The sequence below is a fragment of the Lepidochelys kempii genome, chromosome 6, assembly GCF_965140285.1.
Source record: "Lepidochelys kempii isolate rLepKem1 chromosome 6, rLepKem1.hap1, whole genome shotgun sequence".
Taxonomy (NCBI): domain Eukaryota; kingdom Metazoa; phylum Chordata; order Testudines; family Cheloniidae; genus Lepidochelys; species Lepidochelys kempii.
The window spans coordinates 122,842,709-122,869,900 of NC_136385.1; the positions used below are offsets into that span (position 1 = coordinate 122,842,709).

Below are 27,192 nucleotides of genomic sequence, written 5' to 3' on the forward strand. Positions count from 1 at the left end.
GACAGTGTAGGAGCTCGCAAAGCAAACAATCACTATGAGCCTGATCCAATGCCCACAGAAGTCTACAGCCAACTCCCACAGATTTTAGTGTGCCCTGCTTCATGCCCCAGATGTTCAGCAATAGTTGTGTCAGCCTTGAACACTTCTATGGATTCAAATGAGAAAGGAAACATAGCCCTGACATCCTGGCCTATCGTCTACTCTTCAAACCAGAAGTTACAGCTCTTGTAACTGTAACCAACTCAGTTGGTCTTAACCCGTAGAACTGACAGACCAAAAAAACCCAAACCAAAACTAAGAAGCCCACTGGTTTGCTGTCCAAAATGAAGAAAAATTTCAGACATTAATATCTTTGAGAGCATGGACAGTTTAATATAAAAAGAGTAGCAGTGCTCAGACTACAGAATCTTTAATTCAGGATCGATATCAAAATCCTTCAAAATTTTGGCTATTTCAAGTTGTTACAATATATAGACTACAGTATTGTAGATTAAGATACATAAATATCTTTTTCCTCAGTAAAAAGAAAAAGGAGTACTTGTGGCACCTTAGAGACTAACAAATTTATTTGAGCATAAGCTTTCATGAGCTACAGCTCACTTCATCAGATGCCTGCATCCGATGAAGTGAGCTTTGGCTCACGAAAGCTTCTGCTCAAATAAATTTGTTAGTCTCTAAGGTGCCACAAGTACTCCTTTTCTTTTTGCGAATACAGACTAACATGGCTGCTACTCTGAAACTTTTTCTTTAGTGTTATTGCTTGACCAACCACACTATGAACTTCCTGAAGGGAAAATAGAACCAATCTAGGAGGCAGAACAATATGATATGGTAACCAAGGCTCAGAAGAATGTGAATACAGTAAGATCAAAACAAGTCCACAAGTTATTGTAATTGAATTATTCTAGAGTTGTTTAGAGACTAAATTAAATTAGTAAATTTAAATTTACATGTAAATTTGTCAACCACAGATTTGCTTTCTGATATTGGATTTGATGAAGTAAAGACAATTTAAACGATTAAAATTACTGCAACAACTTCCAATTTGACACCAACTGAAGACAACAGTTGTTTTAAGTTTTTAGTTCTACTCATATTGCAAAGTTCCCTTATAAGAGGGGCTCTCCCTGTAAAAACTCATAACATGATGGGCAAATGAAAAAGTAGAGAGAAGCATGATCTGGTGCTCTACACAGAAGAATGGGAACCAAGAACCCTACAGGTTTGACAATTTGCTACATACCTTCAATCTTTTAACGTCTCTCTGCCTCATCTTATCTGTACAATGGGGATAATATAGGTAACTCAGAAGGGTATTATAAGACTACAACGTTCATACAGAACTTTGAAGATGAAAATTGTATATAAAATGTCTAATTTTACAACAGGGTGCACTATAAACCACAAACTCAAACAGTAATCAGAAATCTTGGACAAATGAGTTAATTTAGATTAGTGAATTTGTCACTTTTAAATATATATTGTGTGGTATTACATTTATCATGGCTACTTACCTGCTATGTAAATCCATGTATCTTAAGGACGCTGTTTTCAAAACTATTCAGCGAGAACTGTGATATTCTTGTATGCAATTTTTAGAGTCAGATTTTATATGCTACCTTAAAACACATGCACTTGACACCAGAGATGGACTGCTTCAGATAACATTTTTATCTTCCCTCTGAAAATCATTTACACATTAGAGAAGTCTGGGAATAGTGGCAATTTGGAAGCAGCATTAGAAGTCGCTAGTCATGTACAAGAATCCCAAATCTCTATTTTTAAAATGTAATTCATGCGTTTCAAATATTTCCACCTCCCCTCCCCTCATCCCCCACCCAATGTAAATTCAATGCTGGTGAAAGGTCCAGGAATGAAAATCCTTAGGACTGAAATCCTCTACTTATCCACAGAGCAGGTATAGCAGGGAAAGCTTTCTTGCACTGCTGGTGGGCAGTGACGTGACTCAGTGCTAACTGGATGACACCTCCTCTATAGGCTAAAAGGTAGTCCAGCCATCATGCCCATTCAGTCACTGGTTTGTCTGCTCAGAGTGCCAACAAGGGTGCCAACTGTGGTGATATTTATGATGCAAATACCTGTCCATTGGGAAGTAGACTTTGACCAAACAACTAATTTCACACAGGAAAATGATGAACACTTCATCCATTTTTTATATATATCTGCAAATTTGGAAGTATCATATGAAACTTTCTAGGTAGCAACTTTTCTATTTTAATTACACTTTCTATCTCTTATAGTATATTGTTGCCTTTCTGAGAAACAGAGATCTGAAGGGTGTTGGAAAAAGTGCATGCTACACCACGCTCCTGATTCAGCATTTAGGAATTTGACTTCATTAGAACGTGTCTTATTTTGAAAAAAAAAACTCCTCAGAGTCATTGTTTAAATGGACCATCTTTCCCCCCAGTTGAAGATTTCAGTAGGGTAAATTCACGTGACAAGAAATCTATAATTTGACCTAAAAATATATGCCCCTGTTACAAGGAGTTTGACCAGGTGCTTGCCACTGCCCCAAGAACAGAGCCCACCCTCTGCCACCACATCCTCCTGGAACTTGCAGTTCTTATTTTCAAACAGCAGGAAATGAGTTAGGAACCAAAATTTCATTTTCAAATGGAAAACAACTTACTTCTGATCTCATATGAGACAGACACCTTTAAAGGATGGCCAGCATGGTGACCTGTTCCCCCCATTTCTCCCATGAGGTGAACTGGCCAGCTTCTGCAATATCTCCCATTAGGAAGACTCTCCATGAAAAAGATGCAGGTCTGCTAGCCAATCCCTCTTGAGTGGGAGACACTGAGGGAGCGATCTAGCTAACACTGTTTTTATGTTCTTAACTCTTCATGCTTCTAAAAATTTAAAAGGATGAAAAATCCAAAGGGATAATAAAACAAAAACACTACCTCCTCAGGGGCAATAGCAGTTAAATTCAGTCATGGTACACTGTCCAAACCTGAACACTGAGGGCCTTATACACCATTCCTCCCTTCCCACAACGCCCCACCCTCCAAAGCACTTACCCTTTGATCCAATCATCATTTAATATTATGTCTTACTGTAACTCTCTGAATCCTACACATAAAATCAAATGCATACGTTCGACGTATAGGAATTCCTTTTGTTGCTTCTGACTCAACAAAAGGAATATATATATATATATATTTTAACTAAATGCATGAACAGGGCTTGATTTGTCCACAGGAAGAATGTCCAAAGAGACTCAAAAGATCAAACTGCAAGCTGCAGGCACTCTCCCCTTTAAACACAGGACAAGGAAAAAGTTAATCATTGGACATTTTTATTTACTGGTAAACAACTAGCCATTGCCATCTTCCTTGACAGAAGAGTATAAGTACAAGAAATAATATGGTTGTACATATTTTTGATTTTTAATAAGACATGCATATTAGAGACAGACCTTTAGCTTCTGGAATGTTTTCAAAGCAGACAATTTTCAGAGTAACAGCCGTGTTAGTCTGTATTCGCAAAAAGAAAAGGAGTACTTGTGGCACCTTAGAGACTAACCAATTTATTTGAGCATGAGCTTTCGTGAGCTACAGCTCACTTCATCAGATGCATGCCAATGATATAGAAGAGTTTCAAATTTATACCTTCAGTTCCAATTTATCCTCAGAATGGCTGCTACATCCGAATATGTATCTAGCACACTCGTACTTCAGATTTTTAAATTTACAAATTGAATACAAAAGGTTATAACCAACAGACCAGTGGTTATATTCAAACCAACCACTCACTTCCAAATGGGAAAAGTTACCTTATTCAACCAAAAGGAAAAGCAAAAATAATAGTAACAAAAAGTCAGTTTCATTACTTAAATAAGCATCCAATTGTAAGTTGAAAGCAATACAATAACTTAGGGCTGCTATGCAGTACTTTGAAATTACTGCAAAAAAGTCTCATAAATTTAATCTTTTGAGAAACTCATTCTGCAACATGATACATGTTAATGTTCTTCTAAAATTTAATACAGATGTCAATGCCAAAGCTATCTCCAGATCTTCCTCCTGCACTGCCAACTGTAAAGAATTCCACACTCATAAAGTTACCTCCAACAGGAGAGATAATCATCTGGGTACCACCATGTTGATCCCATACTCTCAGATCCTGAAAAGACTATGCAGCAACACCACAATACCTTGGTGCTTATCCTAAATTACTCCGTTGTACTGCACCACTACCAAATCAATCACAAAAAAACCAAACCAAACCAAAAAAAACCTACAGTGTGTCAAAGCAAAATTATGGATCCTAATCCAGCTGTGAGAACATACTAGGTTCTACAATCACAAGCAACTGTTCTGACTCCATAATAATACCATCCTTTGGATTTGACTGACAATATGCTGGGTATGTACTAAATATATATTTGCAGAGTTAAGGGGACTCCATGTCATTTATCTGAGAAAGGCCTTCCATGCCTGTTGGCAGCTAGGCCATTACTGCACCACCATGGTAAATTTTAAAAAAATAGAACAGAGTGACTCAGAGTCCCAAAACAGAAGATACATTGAAGGATATTCTGACAGAAGAAGGAATGAGGTTATTTTGACCTTGATTAAAATTTGAGTGATTCAATATTTATAATCATACATAGCCAAGGCAACAGTCTTTTATTCATTGGCTGCCTTAGGTCTGCATCCCAGATTAGTGACGTTTTGAAGAAAACCCTTAAAGAAAAAAAAAAAAATCACAATTCCTAAATTCTCTCTTTAGCAGAAATATTGAGCTTTGCCCACAATTAAATATTTAAGATTAGACTATTATAACAGAATAATCAAGATTTTGACTTCATGGTCGAGAATGACAGCTCTGCTCAGACAATCTAAAAAAAAAATAAAAATATCTATGCTCCACTAGATAGCTTTATGATCCCTTTATCTTTACATCCCTACTTGTCACCTGGAAACAATGGATACTACAGCTTTTCCTACTGACATATCTACATCTCTGGAATGCTTTACCTCCCTTTCCTTGATCAACAGATTATTTTCTTAGAATCAGAAATGAAAACCCCATTTGTTTTATAGGAATGCTGTTTTGTTTTTAAACAAAGCTACCCCTCCCCCTTCTTTGTTTGAAGCATACTGCACTTTTAGACAACATCCATTGTAAAATGACACAAAAAATTATACCAGAAGCCGATAAAGCCATCTTTTTTCTTTAAAAACAAAAAAACCCAAAACTGACCGGGAGTATGCAATTTTAACAAACGTTAGTACAGATCAACGCAGACTGCAACAGTTCACACCCTGCAAAATGTGGCCTATTCAATTCTTATCACTACATACAGAGGAAAAAAACCAGTGGGATTTCATATTCTATGCACATTCATCCTCACATTTATCTAACAATATCAATATTTTCATATGGAAAACTACTCCATTTTTCAGAACACTATTACTAAGGCACAACATTAATGTCTAAAAATAGGTTTTTATTTTATTGTTTTAAACAAGGAAACATTTACCCTTGGCTACATGCTATACCACATTGTTCGCAAATCAGAAACCTTGAACTCCAAGTCAAATCCACATTCTTAATCATGAAAAATGTTAACGTTTCAGATTAAAAACACAAACTCCTTACCTATGAGCTGCATTTTCTCTCAACTGAAAAATGGTTATATTTCCCTTCTACCTAATCTGCCCAGTGCCTGGACATATTTCATCCTGACTTCCAAATATTTGCTTTCTTTCTCTCTCACTGCACGACATCCGCAGTTATATAGCATTACTTACATTCTCTTCCATATAAAAATCAGACATTACATGAAAGGAAAAGAAAGAGACAGTCCATTTCAAAGCATCTGGCAAGCCTCACTGGCAGGCTGCCAAGCCTCTGCTAAATCTTCCTCTCTTTCCTGAGCATGCTCACTTGAAACCAACAGAATGTTACTATGGCAACACTGTAGGCAGCCTGCCTCCAAGTATGAACAGCCATTCTGTTTTCAGTGTGACAAAACCACATACTACAGGGGAAGTGAAAGGGAAACGATATTTGACCCTCTTTAAAAACAGAAAGTTTACTTTCCTCTTCTATATAATGAATCTCCTAGTTCCATGTATGGTACACAAACTTACAAAGAAATATTTTGTTTGCAAGTAAATCTAATTCTGTAAGATTTAAAACCAGATAAAAATGAAAGGAAATTCCATAAATTCATTTTTGATGACATAAGGAGAGATGATGCTTTACTTTATGGAAACTGAGTAACTGGATCATTTTATCAATACTTCTGTGACACAGACACTCGTATTGAATTTAAGGCATATATTAAACAGACACTAACATTACCATTCCATAACTTAAAACATTTTAATATTTAAAGAAAGCTTTACTGAAATATTGTCTACAAAGATAATTAGCATAAGATTCTGAGGTTCTTAGATAGCTAACAAATAAGTTATAACAGGGCACAATCCATCCACCTACCACTTTCCTCTACTATGCCGATATTTTTATTTTGGCATTTTAGTACCTTCTCTGACAGGAAGTATTCTTCATTCAAGAGGATCTTGGATTTTAGAAACATGTTATACTTTAAATCAGCACTAGGTTATTATTCAGACATGTATCAAATTTTAATTTTTATTTCCTTTCTCTATCTGCATATTTCTTACCCAGACCCTCTCCAACAATGTTTTCTGATTTATTTCTGAGATTTGTCTCAGATTTATGCCTTGGATAATGGCAGACTATCTGCAGTTGTACACAGATACCACTAAAGAGAGTTGTGAAGGGAGGATAAACAGGTCTGAAAACTCAAAAGTGAGTAAGCCAAGTTTGAGATCACAAATCTGGTAACTAAAATGTCCTTGGACATTTAAATTCTGTATCTGCCATTTCTAACTGCATAATTGTTTCTAATATAAAAAGAGACTTACCACTACTTCTTCCTCCTTTTCTTCCACTTTGTCTTCTTCTTCATCACTCTCTGCAGCAGCTCCATCTTCCTCATCACTGCTGGAGGACTCCAGAATTTCACTCATATCCATTTTCCAGTTATCAGGAACAGCTTTTGTGTTTAAGAAAGTGCTTGCTTCCTGTAACCCTACAGAGGAAAATGTCTAGGGTTCAAGGTACTAAGACTCAAAATTATGTAAATTACAAAATATTCCTCATTTTTCTTCTTTTTTCAAATTATAATGAAAGTGGGGAGGAAAATTCAGAGGTGAATTGTCAATAGGTGGTGAAAAGTTAATTAAAAATTTAATTTTATCTTATTTAATTTTATTTAATTTAATTTAATTTAAATTTATCATTTATCCCCACACAAAAACTTAACTCCATCCTAAGGTTGCAAGTACATCTTCACAGTATGAGCAGATTTTAGTTTTCAAGAGTGTTAGATTAAAAACCCAAATACTGGAAATCCATGGAATTCAAAGTTAACTTAGGTGCCATTTGACAAGTACGATGTTATCTTAGGCAGGCACCTTGAGGGCAGAGTTATCATCTTCACCTTACATCCAACTTTATCAGAAACAAGCATCACAAAACATTGGTTGAAATACTTGCTTCATACATACATGTCTCTTATGCCAAGCGTGATGATTTCTCACCACATTATCATTTGCTCTTTTAATACAGTATTAGTGCTCTAATTTCATGATCAAGGCATATGTGCCTTGTATGAGAGGCTTTGAGTGAGCTCAGCACTTTGTAGGATAAGACATTTAATGGTAAGGAATGAATGACTGCCTTCAGTATGCCCATTTGCCTATAATTCTTCAGTATGGATCATGTATGACTGTAGGGTTTTAAAATAAATTGATATGGGTGATAATATAGTAGAAGTTTCTTTATTCCCCTCAGAGCATCCCCAGGGGGTTGAGTTAAGGCAATATGACTGTATTTCTCAAGCAAGGCAATCTTCCCTATGAACATATTTGGTTTCTAGGGTTTGGATTTTTTGTTTCAAACTCTAATGTTATTAAGGCAATACACATCTAAACCCACTGAGAGGTATCCACACTATAATTTTAGGGGTTTTGTATGGATATTGCTTTTTTTTTTTTAAACTATTCCCAATATGGGGCTGGGGAGCAGAGTGGAGATTCCCCCATACCCTCCCAACTCCCTGAGACTCACTAACGTATACCTTCCTCATGCTCATTAATGTTCACTTAATACAGCCAGCCTCCTGCAGATCTTTGGGATGGTGGAATAGGGCTTCACCTGGGTACCTGCATCAGTGGCCCAGTAAGTCTTTTTGGACTCAAGCTTGTGAACCTGTGAGGCACAGGAATTTGGCAGGGAGCAGGAGAGGCTGATTTTTGGTTGGGAAGTGCAGAAGAAGCAGAGGAAAGATGGTCCAATGATTAGCGGTGCTAGTCTGGGATTCTAGAGACTCAAGCTGTTTCCAGCTCCACCACAGACTTCCTGTGTAATCCTGGGCATGTCACTTAGTCTCTCTGTGCCTCAGTTCCCCGACTGTAAAATGGGGATAACTGTCCTTGCTCACACAGGTGTTTGTAAGGATAAATACATTAAAGACTGTAAGGCACTTGGATACTACAGTAATGGGGGCCATACAAGTACCTAAAATAGATAGGGGTGGGAACACCAAGGACCTGCTCAGTGTTGTTGTAGAAGGTTTGGGGAGCACTAATACCTCCCTGGCTTCTGTAACTGATGAACCTCCTGTGGTTTGCAGAAGACTCTTTGTGGACAAGCCCTCGCTTGGCAAGCCCTCCTGTGACATACAAGTCCTTCCCTACCCTTCCCTACTTTTGGAGGTAAAATTCTCTTTCCATTAAGAAGCCTCCATAAGGAAAACAATAACAAAGGAGACTTTTTGAATTCTAGTGAAAAGCTCTGTTTTTAGAGTGCCATAATTCAGGAATCCTGTGTATAAAGGTACTTCAAACTCAGTAGAATATTTCTACCTCAAGTCCACGCATATCCTACCAATTTGGAGGCCAATATAACTTGGGTGGATTTTAGAGAGGGAACTCCCCTCCCCAAATAAATCAGACTTATAATGGAAGCTTGGTTACCATCTTAAGTATGAAGCAATAGCTGCCAATGCTTCTTAGCAAAGCACTGTTAAAATGCTAAGTCGTAGCATACAGTATATAGCAGTATTATTAGTATTCACTGTAACCTCCAATGGTAAACTGAAAGCAGTTAAGTCTGGTCACATCCCAGCAGAAGGTTCAATATTGCATTACACAACTGATTTGTTTTTGAAACCAGAGAAGACTTATTCTAATATACCTTTTTTAGCAGACAGATCAGATTTTGATAGGTTTACATCTAGTTCTTTGATGTCCTTTCTTGCTATTGAATAACTGAAAGAGAGGAAAGTATTTAATAAAATAGGAATAAGTCAAGTAGTACTCCATTTATGAAAAAAGTGATTTCTCAAAATTCAAGACCCTTCATTCACTTTCAACAATAAGGTCCTTTATAATTATACATACAGCATCAGCGGACATATGCACTAACACAATATATACTAGCAATAACATAGAAACTCCCAATCTTCATTCCCAAAATCATCAAAAGTGCCTTTTTAATTAAAAATGATAATTTAATCTGTTATAGTTACAGAGCTGTTATATTTTTAAAGTATTTAAAATATTCTTAATTTTTTCTTTTAAAACCCACAACATACTATCAAGGAAATTAAAACTTCGGCCAGATAGTTTGCCATTACTCTCAATCACTCAAACAGTTAACGTCTGTAGCACCAATATACAGTAGAAACAAAGTTTTATCTCTACATTTCCTTGCTTTTGTCCATGTTAGTTAGATGTCATGTTAAGAAGTGGTGGGATGACAAAGGAAGACATGTTAGCATGTGGTGTGATAGAGGATATGGCTGAGCACTTTGGAGGGAGAGGACTTGTAGAGCAATTCATTTGGGGGAATTAATGCAAGGAAGAACAAGAACTGGATGTCAGGTTACAATATAAACTTTTACTATATTTCATAATATTTTAAGGAAAAGCTGCACATTTACTTTTTAAATACAAATTTTAGGGCATGCTACAGAGATCTGATCACTCAAAGCAATTTCAAGACCAGTTTATAGAAAATCCAATATAAAAATAGTTCCTCCAGCTAGATCAATGAAAATGAATCCTTGATTTTATAATATGTAACCAGCAGAAAAGGAATGGGGTGAGAAAAGATGGAAGTCATTCTTTACAAAGTAGCTACTGCATGTATAAAGTAATATATCCCATATCAATATTACGGTTTACAAAAACAACTACTATCAAAAGGAAACAATCTATATATTGACAAGTAAATGTGTGCCCTGTTTTTAAACTGTATTTTTGCTAACACAAAACAAGGTATGTAAAGCAAATACAATTTTTTAAGTTTCAAAAGTGCTCTCATGCTAACACATATGGAATCTTTTACGTTTGGAACAAGATGTATTCCAAATATTGAGTTAAATTTGGTTGCTATAATAGGAATGTAGGCCAACCTACAATTGTAATATTTCAAGTGAGTTATTATAATAGGATTTTTCTTCTTTCAGTTCATTCTCAGTAACTGTAGCAAAACCCCAGTAGAGTTAAAGGAACTGGTGGCCACCACTTTCTCAAGCTAAAGAAAATTAGGGGGGGGAAGGGGGCGAGACAGTCCTTTTTAAGAAAAAGTAAATAGAAAAACTGTCCAGTAGGCACTGGTAATAAGACATATTCAATGTTATTTGTAGCGATAATTCACAACAAAATATGCTTCAAGTAGGCTATTGATGCATGCCTTGGTCACATAATAAGGCCAAAAGGAACAGTGCATCAGTAGCCTACTAATTCACACTCTATTGAGAATTACTGCTGCTATAACCATAGCTCATTTCTTTTTTAAAAACAGGCATGTTTTGTACAAAAACAATGTTGAGGTTTATGCACTATGAGAAGCAGTTACTAAATGGTATACGAAAAAATAATAGGAAATGGTTAAAACGTTAATTGTTTTGAATATATTTTTTAATAAAGTTCTCTTATTTTTAAGATTCTCTGGAGTAACTAGACCCTCTTTCTCTCACTCAATATCCTAGATGCCCAGGTGCCCCTTCAGTAGCAGTTTGTAACCCAGTAATACTTTCAATTCACCTTCTCTTAATAAATGCTGAGTTTGTTAGTTAAAGGCTACAAATTGCTACTGAAAGAGCAGTTTAAAAACATTGTTGCAACAAACATGCACAAAAATGTACCACACTGGCAGACCTTAAGTGAGGAACATCAGGACCCAAGTTACATAAAAAGCTTTTACAAAAACTTAAGACCTCTAAAAAATGATCTTTCTATTTCAGTGGAAAGTTTAAAGAAGTCTATCAAAAAACCCCAACAAATTCCAACGCAATGTTGCAACCCAAATGAAGGACTATACTAATGTATGAAAAACCCAAAAGGAGAAATTAATTGGAAAGTGTCTGTAAACTAAAAAGTGAGAAAAACAGAAGTAAAATGCTTGACTAACAAAAATAAAATTTAAAAAAATTATTTATCTTTAATCATCTAAGATGATTTAGAAACATTGGTAAGCCCCCCACTGTCCTCCACCAAATATGTTAACTCAATTGAGCATCTTAAGCATGAAATAGTTAGAAAATTTTATTGTGTTTTTTCTTGAGTTGTAAGTCGCTTGCCTTTTTTCATTTTAAGTTGCAAGAAAATAATGAGTCATTGGTTATAAATTTTAACTAACCAGAATCCTGTACTTAAGTTTTGTATAGAAAGATCTTAATGTACAATTTAATAATGTCCACAAAGAAATTTTTGTCACAAGTTCACACATTTTTCAATACAACACTATTATTAAGAGTATTCTATTACTCACAATTTGGAATCTGCAAAAGATCGAACTAAACACTGGTCCTTTTTCACTGTGATGTCATCGTTACAGCTAGGAGATATTACCTGAAGTTTCAAATAAAACACATTGCTCTCAAGAGTTGCTATTCTTCTTGCTAAAAAAAGTAAGACTGTATAAATGCTTTCTACTTTCTTTTACTGTTATTTCCAATTTCAGAAAAGGCAACAGCAATTAGGTTTTTGTATACTCCTATTTACGTTGTAAAGTCTGGCAATGAACAACTTCTTCATAAATACTTGACTAAAATTAAGAAGCTGCCAAACGAGCACCATATCCAACATTGTAAACATTCATATAACAACCCAGGAAGTTTTATTATTGGCATCTAGGGGGTAAATGATCAAAAGTGCAGTTATACTCTGAAAAGCTATTCTATAAAGATGGCATTGTGGAATTACATGTTTACCCATACAATAGTTTTTCAGATTAAAACTTGCTCAGATTACAATTTCTAGTCTTTCATATTAAGGCTGGGATCCAAAAGGTAAGCTTCCTTTTTTTCTGGTTTATGTATGATCCCCAATATTAAAGTTTCTACATCTGGGACTTAAGTAAATAATACTGTTGATAATGTCAACCAAAGCTCCTCCACAGTTGTATTAAAGCTGTAGGATTAAATGGTAGTTTGTAAAATCTTTACCATCATGTTCTTTGTGCATTCAGAGTTGTGTTACTCTAGTGACACAAATAAGGTTATTTTTTTCCAGTCTGTTTTCCAGCTATAACTGCTTCTTAAGGTCTAGAGCAACGTTAACACTCTCAGGCAAAATCCTGGCTCCAGTGAAGTCAATAAGAGTTTTGTCATTCACGTCAATGGGGCCAGGATTTCACACCAGACTGAATTCAGAGATTCCTATTTCTTTGTTAGCTAAGAGGATAACAACAGTTTCTGGACTTCTAGCAATTTCCCAGTTAGAATATTAGAACAATTTTTGCTTAATGAATGACCAAAATGGAGCTCTGACCAACAGTCAGAAGATATGAAACAATACTATATTTCATATCTCAGTGAACCGAGATCTACTGTCCTGAAAGAGATACATACCAACGTGTTTTTAATAAACCTTGACATGCACCTCAGAAGTCATCAATATCTACTTATTAGGGTACAATATACTGATACATACTTGCAGCAGAAAAACACTATTGTGTATACAATTAATCTTTCTTCCTACTTGCATCCAAAAAAAATCAGTGTTAAAATTCAGTTAACCCAATGTGATAGGTCGTCTCTTTCCAGTTAGTTCCTGAAAAGCAGCACCAAGTAGCCAGATACAATGTACATTCATTAACCTACAGTAAATCTAACAAGGTAACATTTGAATCAGTGGGTAAAATGTCCCAATTCAACACTCTAATGAAAGTGTTTATAATAATGGGTGGTTGTCCTTGATGTAAGGAGACAATATGCATACGCTTAACTATAGGAACTACAAAAACGTATTGATAAAGCTTCCTTTGATGTTTTTTTAAGTTCTGTAAAACATTTCCATCCTTACATTAAAGGTACAAGAGCAACAGAACACCAGGATTATTTTAGATTGCTCGTGTATGTTATTTGTAACCAGAACTATTACAAGTCAATTTACAAATGAAAACACTCTAATACCCAATCCCTACTGTTCATGTCACTGAACAAAGTTTAATTTGTCAACTTTTTTTTAAAAAATATACTATAATATACAGAGCACACACGTGCATTTTATCTGGTAGTTTATAAATTTTAAACAAAGAAAAAGGATTAGAAATGTAGTTTTACATTACCAACAGGTAGTAGTTTTAGTAGATCTGATTTTGTTGAAAGATCAATATTAAAAAAAAAAACCTATATTTTTTTTTGTAAGTATAGCTTTTTACTAAAGTCAGAGACAAAGCAGATACACGTTTCAATACTTCTCAGAATATTTATTTTCCTGTTGCTCCCTTAAATTGTAAAAACAAAAAATGGCCACCCCAAAACATGTATTCTTCATGAGCCTGCTGCCTAGGGAGTCCTGAGTTTGATAGCTATCCCCAAGTCTTGCTCTAGGAGCTGTAATGGCTGCAAGTAGTGCTATTCAAGTATAGAGGAAGGAAGGAGTGACAAGAGTAGTGCTCTGACACAGATTCAGAACACCCTTTCACACACACACCCCAAAAAACCCAAAATATAGTATTCTGAAGGCATTATACTGTGGATATCCCAATCATTTGTTACTTACCAAAGCCGGATACCAGTCAGTCTTCTCCGAACAAAAAATTACACTGACAACTTTGCCAAGCAATTCATCATTAAGACGTCTCTTATCTTCCTCTTCCTCTTCACTACTTTCTTCCTCTTTTTCATCTTCAGTGCTAGAGGATTAAGCATACAATATTTTAAAAACAGCCTTAATTTGAAGATAATAATTTTGAGGAAATATAACTCGTAAGAACAGCAGTAAAATACTGGTTAAGGGCCACTAAAATTAACTTTTAAAAGCAGAAGGTTGAACTTGAAAAAACTGAAATAGTAAGAGAGTATAAATTAAGTAGAAGAAGTTTGATTTACTGAAGTTCCTCTGTGCTCACAATTATAATTATTTGTATTGCAGTACTTCCTGGGAACCCCAATCATGGAACAGGCCTCCACTGTGCGAGGTCCTGTACAAACACAGAACAAAGAGCGTTCTTGCCCCAAAGCTTCTGTATGTACAGTTTTACCAGTTTAAATGCCTAAGCACGTTAAAAATCCTAGATTTACTCATATACCAAAGTTTTTTCATAAATTTGAAAGTGATTACATTTTAAAGCTAGTGCCTGACGAGATGACTGCTTTTCAAATATAGGCTGTGAATATAATACATGACAAAATAATGACGGTTTCATCCCTCCTACATCACTCTTTTTAGTTATTTAAGACCAAATTCTGTCTGCTATGCACACATTGAATTTCTAGGGTCATCTGACTTTAGCAAAGGACAATAAGGTAACAAAGTATCATATATAGAATGATAAAAACTCACACAGGAAGAGAAGATCTTCTTCCTCTGTTGGATTTCTTCCCAATTACTGGAGTTCCAAAGTGCTCTGGATTTGTTAGTGGCAGTTGGTCAAGTGTCTAGAAGATGGGAATATAAATTAGCTTGCAATTCTTCCACAATGTAAAGACTTACTTTCCAGCTTGAAGAAAAGTTAACATCTCCTTACCTCACTTTCTGCAAAGTGCCTTTCCCCCTTCAAGCACAATGAAGTTCGTCTCAACGTCCTCTCATCTCCATCATCAAAAACTAGAATGAAGCCAGAGACAAAGATAGTGGCACAAGATTTGCAAATGTAACTAAATGGCCAGTTTGCTATTCAAAATCATAAATTAAATAATCCTGTAGAATATGCCTCTGAAAATTTAAATTAAGTTATTTGGTTCACAAGTGGAAAGAAGTCTGATAGTCAAGAGCAGGCAAACATTCCAGCACATGGATTCAAAGTCACTGCAAAAATCAGGCTGCCAGCTGCAACAGTCTCCAGGTTTGTCATCTCTCTTATCAATACACTGTACTACTAAAGACCACGGATACTGGCTGCCTGCCAGTTATCACTTCTAACCAACATCCCCAGCTAGACTGAAACACCCAATTATTTCTGATTTAAGCTGGGCCAGTCTCCCAACTCTGTTTCTGTTGCCATGGGAAATCGGAAGCAGGCAACTGTCCACTTGTATACTCTGTGGGGAAATGTTGCTAGTGGGCAGACAATACACATGGAAGCTTCTGCTACAACATAAAATACTGTGCTACAGATAAGAGGAGAACTAGAAGCCCACATGTGGTAGTCTGGCCATCTCTGTTCTAGTCCCTACTGGACATTTTGTTCACCTCACAAAATCACTAATAGTCAGAAGCAAGTCATCTAAATTTGTAATGCATGGCCAGGAGAGGCCGAGAAAATAATAGTGAGGCTGTTACATACACAGACTCAGGTACGCTGGCAGATATATAAAGAATAGCTTGTGCTACTCCTGGTTACAGGGATGGTTAACAGGACTGTCTATTACAATAACATTCACAACTTCTTCCAAAAGGGAATTTTACCTCTAAAGTAGTTTTTAAGATTAACAGCTTAATATCTCTTAGAGTCACTGTACTCTTTAATTAAAATGCATAAATCGCAGACTAAATTTGAAGTACAATGCATACATTTTATCAATTTTGCATTTTACGTTCAGAAATCCCGATCCTAAAATCAGAACGTCTGAGCAAACCTTTGTGCATGTGCAGAGACCCAGTGACTTCCAAGGGACACCACACTGAATGAAGGGGTCCATGGCCTGGATTCAATTGCAGGATATATAGTTGATATTTACACTATTCGGAGGAGGTCCTCTATCCCATAGCCAATATATACCATACAGTCTGGACATGTTTGTTTTATTAGGGTGATAACGGTGGCATCCCTTTTACAAGAAAAATCTCGCAGGCTAACGTGAATACAATATATTTGTGTAGCTAAAAATTCAATACATTTACAGCAAGATATAAAGCAAAATTTGTAATTTAAATAATTCCTCTGTAATTCTAGTCTGCCAACCAAAAAGAAAGGAAACCACCATGTTCTAACAGCCTAATTTAAGACTAGAAACTGCAAGAATAACTAGAAATAAAGAGCAGACTACGTAAGCAATATCCTAGCGGGCCTACTAAGCTTTATAATTTGCATGTCTGTAGTCTTCCAACTGAGCTACTTTGACAGAGGTTAGTCAATTGATTCAGCTTGTTATACGTGTTCACATAAACTATTATTAGTTTTAAAACAGTAAGCAATCCTGCTCCCTAACTGCCTTCCAATAATCTGTCTCAGAACTATTAAAATATAAAATCGCTAGATAGTAACTACAAAAGTCATATGATATAGGTTTGCACACATTTTTATTAATATAATCTATTTTAAAAGTTTAAACTCTATTACCTAGTTTCCCTGAAAAGCCACTGTGCACATTTTGCTCTTTGACTTTCACATTATTTATCAGTTTTTTCATTATTTCTTACTTTTTTTTTTCTGCCAGTAATCAATGTTACTTTCTTTGTGTAAACAAGGCCATGGTCCCTCACCACCTTTTCCCCTCCCACCAGATTCTACACAGAAGTCAAAATGCTGAATTTGTAGAAATAATCATTTCTGGGGCAACAGAGTGATGTTCAGCATAAGATAACTTACCAGAGCATCAAGAAGGACATGACAGTGGACTGCAAAGGAGAAAGCATGCCTACTTTATCTGATATTTTGGAAGCTAGATTTTTAGAAAGAAAAATCTCTCTAAAACAAGTTTGACGAAGAAAAAAAAGGAACTCCAGGCTAAAGCCAGATGATTGAGAGAGCTTCCATGTTATATTTTTAGGGGATAGTACAGGATGCTCAATTGTTTAAGGTTTTGCAGCTGTACAAAAGAAATCCTATTTCCTTCCCAAACATGTCACACTAATCCTCCAATTAGCTACTCAGCTTTCATTTTACTGTGAAGACCAACATCTTAACATCCATCAAAAAAAAAAAAATCCCAAAAGTTAAATACTGAGCACAATATAACCAAGTACATAATACAATATAGTGTATTTCATTAAAAAAATTAAAAATAAGACCTCTTAGGCTGCTTGTGACAAAAATAGGAAATAATGTGCTAAAGAGGTCTTTCCTCAGCTAGGATCAAATATCTCATTTAACACATGGCTCAGGAACTCAAATAATCCATCCCTATTCCCTGCTAATAGGACAGTGAAGTGTTATCAGAACTAATTTATCTTTATCTCAGAACTTCAAATTTCTTTTTCATGGGCAGAGGGGCAAATCTCCTCCCATACTCTTACAGGTGGAAGAAATGAGGATAATTAACATGTTGAGGGAGATCTGAATGTACCCCTGCTCCTCTTACAGACCTTTCCTACAGCCCCTATAACCCTCCCAGCCATACATCCCCTTTCACCATACACCTGAACAAAGGGAAGAGGCTCCTGTCTAATGCCTTGCTGCAGGCAGTCCTCTCCCTGCAAGGCCTGGTATTTGTCACCTCTGCATTCCCCTGGTGCCAGCTACAAAAGTGGCTCCTTCTAGCACAGCTGTTTGTCTCTTACAACAGAAAGTGAGGCTCACTGTGCAAGCTGCCGGGGGAGACAGACGGAGCTAGCACTAGGACATTCAGTAACTGCAGCTGAACCAGTGCAGCTAAGAGAGTCGAGACACCCCCGCCCGCATCTCCACCATGAAGAAAAGGGTAGGAAGGAAAGCCACTATCTCTGAAGGGATACAATTATTTGCACAGCGCTCCTTTCCTCATCTCCCTTCCACACACGGGCCAACTGGAGCAGCTAGCTCTGCACTTCAGGAACGAAAGGTGGAAAAATATGAATTTTACACCCTCCCTTCTGAACTCTAGCAGGTGAAGCACTTGGCTTAAGAGTTAAGGAAGGGGAGGGTGGGGGAGAATGTGTCTGTTCAACAGCCATGTGGGATTCTCCTGCCTGAGAGCAGAGGAAATACATGGCAGGCTTAACAGTGCATGAGCCCTTCAATTTAATTAAAGCCCCAAGTTACAAGCTCCATTTTTATTTTGTTTCTGCATACCTAGGACTGAAGGTTTTTCAAACTAAAAGAATGGATAATGTTCACGTAATTTGACTACAGACATATATAAACAAACTACGCAAAGATTGATGAGGTCTGCCTCTATTCCAACCTGTGGCTATCCCCTGATGCACAATACAAAGGATGTTTTTAGACAGTTATTACAAGACTACATTTAAAACACCTAACTTAATAGTTGTAGACTAGAGGGAAATACCGTCCCACAGCATTATTGTTACTTACAAAACCCGAAGCAAAATCCTTTAAAATACTACTGGATAGGTGACTGTTTGATCTTTGAAGGAAAAAAAAATTGGGGGAAGGGGAAAAAAGGGGCAATTTTTTTTTAAAAGGGTCACACTTATTAAATTACTTTGAGAGCAAAATGAGGGATTTCCTTTGCTCACATAGGAGTTTCTGTAAATATCATAATTTACAGATCATTCCACAAACATAAGAATAAACAAAGGATGCTAGCCCACAAGGACAGGCACTCCACAGAAGGAATTTTTTGTGGATCAGACCAATGGCCCATATAATTGAGACTATAGATGAATAATTCAGAGGAAAGCACAAAATTTCCATTAACGCACCAAAGTGTGCAATACTAAACAACGAGGATACATTTTTCCCTACTCCAGCTGAAGATCAGGTCACAATGAAATAGGAGAAAGAATAGCCCATGTATTGCAGAAGTTATTCTTACTTATATACATGATCCAATCTTCCACTGAGTTTTACTAAATTATGGGCTAGAATAATATCCTGCAGTAACAAGTTCCATGGGTTAATTATATTGCATAAGAATCTTTAATGTTATAAATTCTAAATTCACTGCCTTTTGATTGCAAGTGCCCTCTCAATTATGTATTATAATAAAGGGTAAACAGAAGCACACATCTGACCTTCTCAATACCTTCAAAACAAACCAAAAAAACACTCACTTCTACCACGTTTCAGAGTGGTAGCCGTGTTAGTCTGTATCAGCAAAAAAACTGAGGAGTACTTGTGGCACCTTAGAGACTAACTAATTTATTTGGGCATAAGCTTTCGTGGGCTAAAACCCACTTCATCGCATAATGGACTGCTCTTCTACCATAATGGACCCACTTCTATCATATCTCCCTCACTGTTTTTTCTAAACTAAACAGTCCTTGTGATTTTAATCTCTCCTCTTTTAAATCTACTTCATATGCAACATTCTTCAAATTAAAGTCTCCCTAAACATGACCTTTTAATATAGATCTTAAAGGTTTAAAAATAGCCTTTTCAGAGTACAGCATCAAGGACCCACAAATTACGGACTCCCTGAATATCAAGCGACAGGACAGCCTGCAACAATTCTGCTGGCTCAGTGGCATTTTGACACCATGGTAATGGGCATGGCAAAATAACTTTAAAAGATGCAGCAAAAATAGGTACTGATATGAATAGGGAAATAACATGGTACTTTTTGTTTTCCCAACATGCAATATGCATTTGTTTTCAATAACTGATTGACAATGTCACAGTTTGTGACCTTAGTAAATGCTTTAGTACCTAACAGTGGCAAAGCCCTGGCTAGGATGATTTAGTTGGGGATTGGTCCTGCTTTGAGCAGGGGGTTGGACTACACGACCTCCTGAGGTCCCCTCCAACCCTGATATTCTATGATTCTATGATTTTAAGATTTCAAATCAATTTTTCCTTACAAAAAAGTGTATTCTTATTTCTTCACCTGCAGAGGCAATACTGATTGTTCAAGAGCTATACGATCCAAAAGTATACTTGTTGAACGCAAAACTGGGCTTCATTCAGTATCAAGCCAACTCTACAAGCGAGTTCTTATAATAGCAAGATGAAGGTCTGCACTGCACTAGTCTACAGATAGTACCATACAAAAAAAGGGGGGGGGGGGACAGATTATTCTAGAGATCAGAGGAACTGCAAAAGTTAAAAAAACTGAACTTCTTTGAGGCTGTTTGTAACGACACCGTCAACTTAAATAAAATGATAAAAGCAATTTCAGATTGAAGTTACTTGGATGATACTTGTAACAATAGTAAAATAACTAACTTAAAAAAGATTAGTGGAAAAAAATCTTTCCCCCCCCACTTTGTTTACTTTGCATATTCAAAAGCACTTTGCATAACCACGTGTTTCACCATTTCCCCTTTATATTATACTCAGTCACAATACCCAAACAAAAACACACCAAAAACATGAGTTTATAACCAGTTAGAGGCACTATCAACTTAACCAGTCATAAGTAAGTAAGTACGTTCACTTTGTGTCCATAAAGCTTTCCTGACATCTCATCTATGTTTGTCCAGCTACATGCTGCCTAACCATTTGTATAAGTGCAAGCTGGGCAAATCTGGGCAGTTTTCCCATGGTATCTTAGTAAGGCTTACAATTCCTGGATGACATACACACATGGCAGCACATGGCATAATGCATCTGGGATGTCTCACTATACATGATGCTGTGAGGAAGGAGGATTGGTCAAACCATGTTAGAAGGCAGACAGCCGACCAACCATGGCATTTGGCATGGAAACACTTAGCTGACCATCGGTATATTAGTAGTTTTAATCTTGCTGTGGGTGGAACTAACCATGCCATTAACTGTTTACAAACTTGGTTCAGGTAGTAGTGGAGGACAAGTCAGTCTCCCCTGTTAGTATGGGTCTTTCACACAGCATTAAAAGAAAAAAATATTTTAAAGATAGGTAAATGTGAATGTAAATCAGAGAGTTAGCAGGGCCTGTTCAGCACCTGAGACTATTTGGAACTCTTTTTGAGAATGACTAGATTTCAAGTTGACTGTGTCCCTGTAATATGGAGAAGATGTGAACTAGATAATTACTATCATGTTTTTGGTAATGTACCCTAAGTGGGATTTAAATTTTTTTTATTAAAGCTACTGTTAAAATTTACACAGGTTAAGGAAAGAGTGTCTGTACATCTATACTACACGTGATCACAGCCAAGAGAGAAGTCTGCATGTGCTTGATTGGGATGCATTATGCATAGTTGGAAAGAAGAGAGAAGAATATAATCATTTTAATTAAATGGTTTCCTAACAGATTAAGACAAACTATAAAAGGAGAAAGACATGACTGCCCTTACATGAAGTGCTTCAGACAAAGCCTGAAGCCCACAGTTGCCACAACCCAACGATTTATGTTTCCTTCTACTCTGGACTGCATAAAAGGGCCTAACTGTGGAGGACAAATCCTGCTGAAAGTGGCTATAAATGCAAATCTTTCTCACTGAAAATGGGAGGCAGAAAAATAAAGTTACTTTCCCTGCAAAAAAACAAACCAACCCCACAATCCTCCCATATTAGAATAGCTAGGAAAAAGGTAAAATGTGTATTGTTGCTTTTTTGTTTTAAAATTGCAGATAAGTATCAGTTATACTTTCAAACAACTTTTTAAAAGAAATCATAGAACTGGAGGACTGGAAGGGACCTTGAAAGGTCATCTAGTCCAGTCCCCTGCACTCAAGGCAGGACTAAGTATTATCTTAACCATCCCCTGACAGATGTTTGTCTAACTTGCTTTTAAAAATCTCCAATGATGGAGATTCCACAACCTCCCTAGGCAATTTGTTCCAGTGCTTAACAACCCTGACAGTTGGAAGTTTTTCCCAACGTCCAACCTAAACTGCCCTTTTAACCCCAAAATCTAGCCCTATAGACAGTGCTAAATTTTCTTGAGGATTCTGTCACCAGAAAGGTGTATACACTGACAGAGAATAAATGGGTCACAAAGAATACACTGTCGTCCTACTCCCTATTACAAAAAAGGCTACTATAACAGCAGTAGTTTAGTTGCTTGTCTAATGGCTGCAGTTATTGCTTCACACTAGAGGACTTTATCTGGTGACTCAAGCCACTTCAGTACTTTACAAAAGTATACAAGAAGTACACAAAAGTAGCACAAGGCATCCAGAATAAGGGACATGTACATTTTTTCACTTCCTGGCCTGCTGAAACTCAGGTAATGTACCTGGGCACTAGGAAAGAGAGAGGAAGGAGAAGAAATCATCATTAGGAGCTTCATGAACAACTTATTCTGGATTTTAAACAGAATAGCACTGACTTCTAGCCTAAAAATATATACGTATATGTATTGTACATATACACACACAGTCCAGTGAATATTCCTTGAAAGAGAGCAGAAGGACAGATATGAACTGAGCATGCATAAGAGCAAACCCTGAAGATAAGCGAATACCACAAGACAGAGTGAGTGCAAAGCATTTCACTGAGGTCTCTGAACAAGAAATAAATTGTCTTTCATCCTAAGACACTGCTTTTAACTTGTTACTATTTCAAATTTACAGAAACAAGTTTCCTTTTACAGAAAGTTTTTTTTAAATAATTTTTTACTGTTCAGGGCTAGGTCCAAAATTCATCATAATCATCTTAATGTTGCCTTTGGCAGCTGTTGCAAAACACCTACAGAACCATATAGTGTATTTTTTATTATTATTGTTTCAGAGGCCTATTTCAATATTTAATATTGGAGAACACTGTGGATGAAACACACCATAAAAAATAAGCCTTGGTTCTAAAATGACTTGGATGAAAACAGATTTGATATGCTGAAGACTGTTTAAATCTATATAATTATCTCCTAGTGATAATACACAGCATATACTGAGAATATAAATTCTCTTCAAAAACAGAGCAACACCCCACAAAATTTGTAATTATTTAAAAGGAGCTTTTTAAAAATTAAGATTAGCTGCTTGTTTTCCAAGGTACTGGAACTGCTGCCACTTGATTATGATGTGACTGAGGATAAAAGATTGGTGTGTGCAAAAGAGGTGTTTTCTAGAGCCTGTTAAACTCTTACTCCAGATCTCTTCTGTTTCTTTCTGTATCTATACTTTTTGTTAAGCATCCCAATTCCAAAAGCATTTCCAAGCCCCAGTTTAAAATTCCAGCATCACTGTATCTCTGCTGTGCCACCATTACTAGATCATGATTTTTGATACAGAGGTGTCTCCATGGAAGAAACAATGAAAATAAAACTCCATTTGATCATTTTTAAACAGCTTGTTAATCAATTTAGAGCAGAGCAGTACCATTCTAATAGCTAAGAAAATTATTTCTAAAAACAAAGTGCTTTATCTTTATTGTTGCTATATTGAGACCCTAATCAGAAATGGTGGCAACAAAGTAGCCTAGTATAGAGACTAAGGCTGGAACACAGTGAGCACTTTCAGAATGGACTGGCTCACTTTAGGATATCTTTAGATCACTACTAACCCACGGTAAATTGGAACTGGTAACCTAGAGATGAAAGGTTGTATATCATTGCTATTTCCCTCAGCTACAAAGTTCCCCTATGTTTAAATGTAAACTCATTCCTTTATTAGAAATCTATACTTCACAACTTATGCACTTTGGTCAATTTTACCTCTGGTTTGCAAACTGACAAATGCATACCCTGCCAGTTATATATTATAGTTTACTTGCAAAAGTGGACTTAGAAGGTAAGAGGCAGAAGGGTCAAGTTTTCCAACTTAGATTCTTCTGGGGCAAAGATGAAATAAATAGTTACAACCCAAAATGCAGTTTTTATTAAAAATCAATCTGAAAATCAGAGTTTAGAAAAGAAATATCAACTTAGTACGTGTAACACTTTTAGTGCAACAGAGTATTTCCTTCTTCCTTCAATATTGGAAAGAAAATCTCTAAGCCAACAAAAATCCAAGTTAAAGTCAATAGTGTCCTTTGCCTGCTATGTTGCATCAGAGTATTGAACTAAACTGATGAATACTCCTCCAATTCCCACAACCAAACGCCTAAATTATCACTCCTTCCCCCACAACACACACACACACACACACCTGGAATTATACCAGTTTATACTACATTCCTGAAGCAGAAAATAAATAGCAGTGTAGATGGTCAACTTAAAACTAGCTAACTGGCTCAGATCCATAGGCTCACAATTATATTACCATAAAGTACTAAATCATGAACATCTAAAGCCCTATCCCGCTCCCACTAAAGTCAACATGAAAACTCCTGTATATTTCAATGAAAACCAAATCGGGCTGCTAAACCATTGCTTCTTCGTCTCCAAAGAAAATGAGTACATTAATAATTAAGATAATAGACACCTGAATGCTAGTCTGTAGAACTCTACTTTAAAATTCTTCAGTATTCTCTTAAAAGCATTTCAATAATTTCAAAAGGTACCAGACAAGGAAATGGGACCAGTGAATTTAAACATTCAAAAATTAATTTCTAAAGCAACGCATAGGAGAAACATGTATAATTTCCATTAAGTAAAGAGGTGCACCCACCCACACAACTCTGGAAATACAACCCTCACTATCCCCAGTTTTTCTGCGGGAGGGAGGAACACGATAAGGGCTGGTATTTGCAAGGGTGTCTGATTTGAGTGAATATTATATTATTTGATTGGCATCTCTAGTTAGTTATTTTCTGATTTCAGAGAAGCTGATGGTTTTTTATGTCATACTTTTAATGCTGTGTCAGACACCTAGACACCAGACTATGCATTTTTATTAATAATCCAAAATAAATAAACTTATCTCTACAATGAACCTATTTATGGCTTGACGTCAAGTTTCATTGAATTTTCATTGTATGTGACTAGTCATGATTTTACGGGACTTATTTCCAAGGGCCATCTCAGTTATCTTTCCCTAAAATGAAAGCAAAACCTCCTTCTACTTGTTCTTTTAAGATTTAGTTCCTTTAAAGGAAACACTATCTAAATGAAATCTAATCATTTCAAACAAAGGAGTATAATTATGGTTTCAAGGTACTACACTCTTCTCTAGTCTCTTAAAAATGTTTTCTTCTCTGTGTAAAACAGTGTGTAAAACACCCACAACCCACCACATAAACAGAGGGAAATGACTGAGTATGCAGGGGAACAACTGAAATTCTCTCTATAGAAAGTCTTAAAATCACATGTAAACAAACCAGAAATATACAAAAACAATGAGGAGTCCTTGTGGCACCTTAGAGACTAACAAATTTATTTGGGCATAAGCTTTTGTGGCCTAAAACCTACTTCATCTAATGAAGTGGGTTTTAGCCCACGAAAGCTTATGCCCGAATAAATCTGTTAGTCTCTAAGGTACCACAAGGACTTCTCGTTGTTTTTGCTGATACAGACTAACACGGCTACCACTCTGAAACCCGTCATCATGCAAGGCACTAGAAATATACAGAATGTTTTTTCCACTAATCTTCATAGTAATTTATAACAGTAGGTAACAAAATTTTCAGACAGCAGTGGGATTTAAGTATGTCTTTTCAAAATAGCATTTAAGCAATACGAACTTCCAAGAAGTGAAATTGAATCAATATGCATCTATTTGACCAACTGAAACTTGATCATACAAGGTAGGTATCAAAATCCATAGGCTTTTCTATGGTGCTCATAACTATACTATTTGAGCACTATTTGAGTTTATCCTTACAACACCTGTGAAGAGCTCTGTGTAAGTCTGAAAACTTCTCTCACCAACAGAAGTAGGTCCCATAAAAGATATTATCTCACCCACTGTGTCTCTCAAACACCTCTATAAAGCATGCAGTGATTATTTTCTTAGTTGTAAAATGGAGATGAAACAGAGGCCACACCAAAAGTATAACAGAGCCAGATCTTAAGTCCTGTCCGGTGCCTTGAATACAAAACCAGTTTAAACGAATGGAAAAAATATATAGTACCAACATTAAAAACCATAAGTTACATAAAAAGAAAAGGAGTACTTGTGGCACCTTAGAGACTAACCAATTTATTAGAGCATAAGCTTTCGTGAGCTACAGCTCACTTCCTCAGATGCATATAAGTGAGCTGTAGCTCACGAAAGCTTATGCTCTAATAAATTGGTTAGTCTCTAAGGTGCCACAAGTACTCCTTTTCTTTTTGCGAATACAGACTAACACGGCTGTTACTCTGAAACCCATAAGTTACATAGTTACTCACCTACAGTATACCAGCTGGCATCTGTCAATTTGTTGATAACAGCTTCTTGAAAGGATCCATCAGGCATCTTGGTTTCAACCATTGCACCAACCTGTGAGATAAAATACTTAAAAATTATTATATTATATACACTTATAGTCCCAGATTCATACAGTGGAGGTAAAACATACCAATTCTTTCAGAAAGATTTGGGGGTGGGGGTTTGGCAGGAAAGAGACTCATTTAAGTTTCACTATCCTTGTGAAATGCATGCATTGGTTACATAGCCTCCAAAGTGAAAAATCATTAACCAAATCACATTTTATTCTGACTTGGTTTTCGTTAGCAGTGGGCAGTGAAATAAGCATACTAGGATCCCTACTGTGACCTTTGTATTATAACAACAAGAGGTAAGGTTATAAGTTTTTTTTATTTTAAATGTTAATAAATATCATGGCAGAGGTGCAGGAAAACAAGGATACTTCATGGAAGTTGCAGGGGGAGAATGGGGGCCTTGGACAGTGAGCCGAGCCCACCCCACACTCACTCCGCAGCAATGGGTCCTATCCAATGGGGCTGGGCTCAGCTCCCCACATTGAGTGTTACAAGCTGACCCATATGGTCACAGTATTAATCAAATGTGGCCCTCTGTCTCTACAGAGGGGTAGACACACTAAACCTGAGTGGTGCTGTGACCACCTGGGCCAACTTGCAACATTCAAAGGGGAAAGGTGCAGCTTCTGCAGTTGTCATAGATTTTATTCAAATTTAAGATCTAAGCCACT

The 27,192-nt window shown here is 36.5% G+C and overlaps 1 protein-coding gene and 1 long non-coding RNA gene across 8 annotated transcripts in view; both read right to left on the minus strand.

Moving 5' to 3' along the window:
• ARID4A (AT-rich interaction domain 4A) overlaps nucleotides 1-27,192 on the minus strand; it is a 65,264-nt gene that overhangs the window by 30,790 nt on the left and 7,282 nt on the right. For all 7 annotated transcript variants that reach the window (XM_073349988.2, XM_073349986.2, XM_073349985.2 and 4 more), the window contains 7 exons: nucleotides 26,429-26,519; nucleotides 15,055-15,134; nucleotides 14,871-14,965; nucleotides 14,088-14,220; nucleotides 11,851-11,930; nucleotides 9,268-9,341; nucleotides 6,933-7,099 (listed from right to left, as the gene is read on the minus strand). In XM_073349988.2, the coding sequence (XP_073206089.2) occupies nucleotides 6,933-7,099; nucleotides 9,268-9,341; nucleotides 11,851-11,930; nucleotides 14,088-14,220; nucleotides 14,871-14,965; nucleotides 15,055-15,134; nucleotides 26,429-26,519 (720 nt within the window). The remainder of the gene's footprint in view (nucleotides 1-6,932; nucleotides 7,100-9,267; nucleotides 9,342-11,850; nucleotides 11,931-14,087; nucleotides 14,221-14,870; nucleotides 14,966-15,054; nucleotides 15,135-26,428; nucleotides 26,520-27,192) is intronic.
• Nucleotides 716-5,625, minus strand: LOC140913485 (uncharacterized). The gene is made up of 2 exons (XR_012159601.2): nucleotides 1,515-5,625; nucleotides 716-1,278 (listed from the first exon to the last, which is right to left on the minus strand). It is a non-coding gene; the product is annotated as an uncharacterized LOC140913485 (long non-coding RNA).